Here is a 3,209-nt window from a genome sequence, read left to right on the forward strand (position 1 = left end):
TGCTGAACCATCCCCATGGAGCACAGGGTCTCTGCAGAGAGGATGGGCAGTAGTCAGGGACATCAGCATCCCTTTAGTGTTGAGCTGGGAGGATTGAGGGTGCATCCCTAGTGCTGGGTCGAAGGGGAAGGGGCACTGCCCAGGGAACGGAGGGTGTGCCACCCTAACACCAGGCTGGGGAGAAGAGGCACAGACCAGAGGGTGGGGCATAGCATCAAACTCAGGGATGGAGCCAGGGAAGTCTGGGCTGCACGGCACAGTCAGGGGCAGATAATAGTGCTACTGTGGTAAACAGGGTTCCCAGTTTTTCCTCACCCCTGCTCCCTCACCTTTGTGCTCAGGGTGATCCAGGAGCAGGTTCTGTAGGAGGAAGGCCGATTTCACCTTAAGCTTCTGCACAGGACTCTGCATCGCCCGCATTAGCACAGAGAAGCCGTCCAGCCTCAGGAACTGTAGCAGCCCAGCCTCCTGGGCACGCACCAGGCCTGCCATGTGGGGAAAGAGGGGCAGAAACTCCATCAGCAAGGGCTGGATGGACTCTCCCCTGCCACTTCCCTTGCCTACATTACAAAGCCCATGCTGTATCCCCACCCCTGAGCCTGCCAGTGCCCCCTATAAGGAACAATGCCTCTGCCCCATCCCCAACTCTAAGCCTGCCAGTACCCCTGAGCTCCACGGCCTGTGCTCTTTGGACGGCAAAGGGCCTTGCCTTCTTCCCATCCACTGAGCCAGCTAGTGCCCTTTTTCAGAGAGGCAGCACCCCCTGAAGGGGAAAATGCTCCTGTCCCATTCCACTACCCAGACTGCCCCCCGCCAGTAGACTCACAGGAGATGGCAAAGAGTGCCTTGATGCGCACCATCTCGCCAGGGTCATGGTCCAGCAGGCGCAGCAGCTTCCGCATGCAGCCCAGTGCCAGGGCCTGCTCCTGCACTGTAGGCACGTTCTGGCTGCAGGTGCCCACTAAGTGGGCAGCACGCCACCGCAGCTCCGGGTCCAGGTGCTCCAGGTACTGATGGGCCAGCAGCCGCATCCCATCTAGCTTGCAGAAATCTAAGGGGGAAGTACACATAAGGGTGACAACATGGTCTACATCAGGAGTGCTCCATCTTTCAGCCCTGTGGGCCAGATAAGTGGTACAGGGCCCATCTGTAAGCTGCACAGGACCCTGGTACCACCTCCTCCCGTCCCACATGCACCAGGATTGGATCCTGGAGGCCTGGCATTGCCCTCTCCTGTCCCTGTGTGCTGGAATTGGGGCCAGAGCCATATCCTCCCAGCTGGGCACCAGATCCAGACAATAGGGCCCAAGGTTCCCTACGAGTCCAGATTTGACAACAGGGGGTAAGTGCCATTGCTCCTCCACTACCACATTTCTGGATGTCTGAGGAGTCCTACCGACCACATGAGACAGTGCCATAGGCCAGATCTGGGCCAAAGGCTAACTCCCAGGTTAGCACTCCTGGAGTCAAGACATCCAGCCTGGAAGCTACGTACCATATCTTCTCACGTAGAACATGCCCCAGAATGCAACACGCACCTGGCTTTTTAAAGGCAAAATGACATTAGTACAAAGACCTTTCCTTGTAGCATATAACTGAGCAGCAGCTGCAAGGAAGGAGAACCTACTCATCATTCTGCTCCCTGTAGATGATTGCAAATTTTACATTTGCTTGTGTCAGGAAAGCAGCAGAAACTGTTCTTACTGTATTTCTTGCATATAACACACACTCCAATTCCCAGCAGCTGTTTTTGAGGAAGGGATGCATTGTTTGCAAGAATATATGGTACATTCAGTGTGGTCCCCCAACTCCTATATCACCATGCTAGGCCTTGTCAAAGCCCCAGCCATCCCCTCTGGTAATTAATGGGGTGCCCCATAGACACAACCCCCAAGGCAACCCCTCCCCTGCTCCACCTTGATCTGCCCCTGAAGCTCCTGTCCACCCTGCTCCTGGCAATGTATGGGTTAATGCAGGCACCTGCATTCCAACTGGGGTCCCCTTGCTCCCATTTCCCAGGCTCCACTAAGTGCCAACCTCTATACCCCCATGACTGAGGAAAGACTTTGCCCCCATATGGCATTCAGGGTACCCAGTTCCCAAGTGCCTGCCCTATGTTAAGGGTTCACCTCCAAAATAAGGGGGATCAGCCCTCAGAAGTTGCTACCCCAATCCTGCGGCATCAGGGAGGGTCTTGTACCAAAGTGAGCCCCTTCCAGACCTATGGAGGCACTGCTCCAACCCACTAACCTGCCCTCTGACCCCCCCTCTCCCCACCCTGCAAGGAGTCTCTCTTGCCTACATTACCCTTTCTCCTGTCCAAGTGCTACCAGACACCCTGACATTATGTAAACACTCACAAGCTCCCCTCTGCTCCCATCCAGGCCCCAGGCCCCCTGCCCCAAGCATCCCCATCCCCAGAGCCCACCCCACAGCTCTCATCTCTCCCCTAGAGACTCCCCCTTCACCTGGCCCATGCATATCATAGATTCATAGATTGTTAGGGGCTGGAAGGGACCTTATAGATTGAGTCCAGTCCCCCTGCACTAGGCAAGAAAGGACAATTGGGGTCAAGTGACCCAAGCGAGGTGACTGTCCAGTCTCCTTTTGAAGATTTCCAGGGTAGGTGACTGCACCACCACTGGAGAGAGTTTATTCCACAGTCTGGACACCCTGACTGTGAAGTTTTTCCTGGAAAAGCTACCACCCCCTAGGATGCCCATGAGCCCCTCTCTGGTACCCCATACCTGCAGCATTGTCCAGGTTCTCACACAGCTCAGCCAGCAGCTCCAGGGCTCGCTCCTGGCGGGAGGGGTCATCCAAACCATGCTCCGAGCTCTCCCCGTCCTCCCCGCTGGGGGGCTGGACTTCCAGCACCCGCAGACACTCCTTCATCTGCTCCACCTCCTCCAGCTGCCCCTTGAAGGCCTCGGCCATAGCCTCCTGCAGCCATTGCCTCCGCTGGGGGGGGGGTGCGGGGAAGAAGGTCAGGGCAGGGTGTCCTGCTGCCATCCCCCTCTCTTCTTGGAGCTGGGTGAGAGCCCAGGTGTGCCGACTCCCATCCACCCCCACTCCAATAACTAGCCCCCCTTCCCCACTCCCAGGCGTCCTGGTTCCCAGGTTCCCGCAAGCTAATAGCTAGACTCCCTCACCCCCCCCCCCCCCCCCCCCCCCCCCCCCACAGCCACAAAACCCACCCCACACCCCAC

The 3,209-nt window shown here is 57.2% G+C and overlaps 1 protein-coding gene across 1 annotated transcript in view; it reads right to left on the bottom strand.

Annotated features, from left to right (window-relative positions):
- The window catches only part of HSPBP1 (HSPA (Hsp70) binding protein 1), a 4,957-nt gene extending 1,945 nt beyond the window's left edge, over positions 1 to 3,012 (bottom strand). The window contains exons 1-4 of the mRNA XM_025192460.1: positions 2,748 to 3,012; positions 827 to 1,051; positions 330 to 485; positions 9 to 31 (exon numbers count right to left, since the gene is read on the bottom strand). Of these exons, the coding sequence (XP_025048245.1) occupies positions 9 to 31; positions 330 to 485; positions 827 to 1,051; positions 2,748 to 3,012 (669 nt within the window). The remainder of the gene's footprint in view (positions 1 to 8; positions 32 to 329; positions 486 to 826; positions 1,052 to 2,747) is intronic.
- Between the last annotated feature and the right edge of the window lie 197 nt (positions 3,013 to 3,209).

This window comes from Alligator sinensis, unplaced genomic scaffold, assembly GCF_000455745.1.
Source record: "Alligator sinensis unplaced genomic scaffold, ASM45574v1 scaffold647_2, whole genome shotgun sequence".
Classification (NCBI taxonomy): domain Eukaryota; kingdom Metazoa; phylum Chordata; order Crocodylia; family Alligatoridae; genus Alligator; species Alligator sinensis.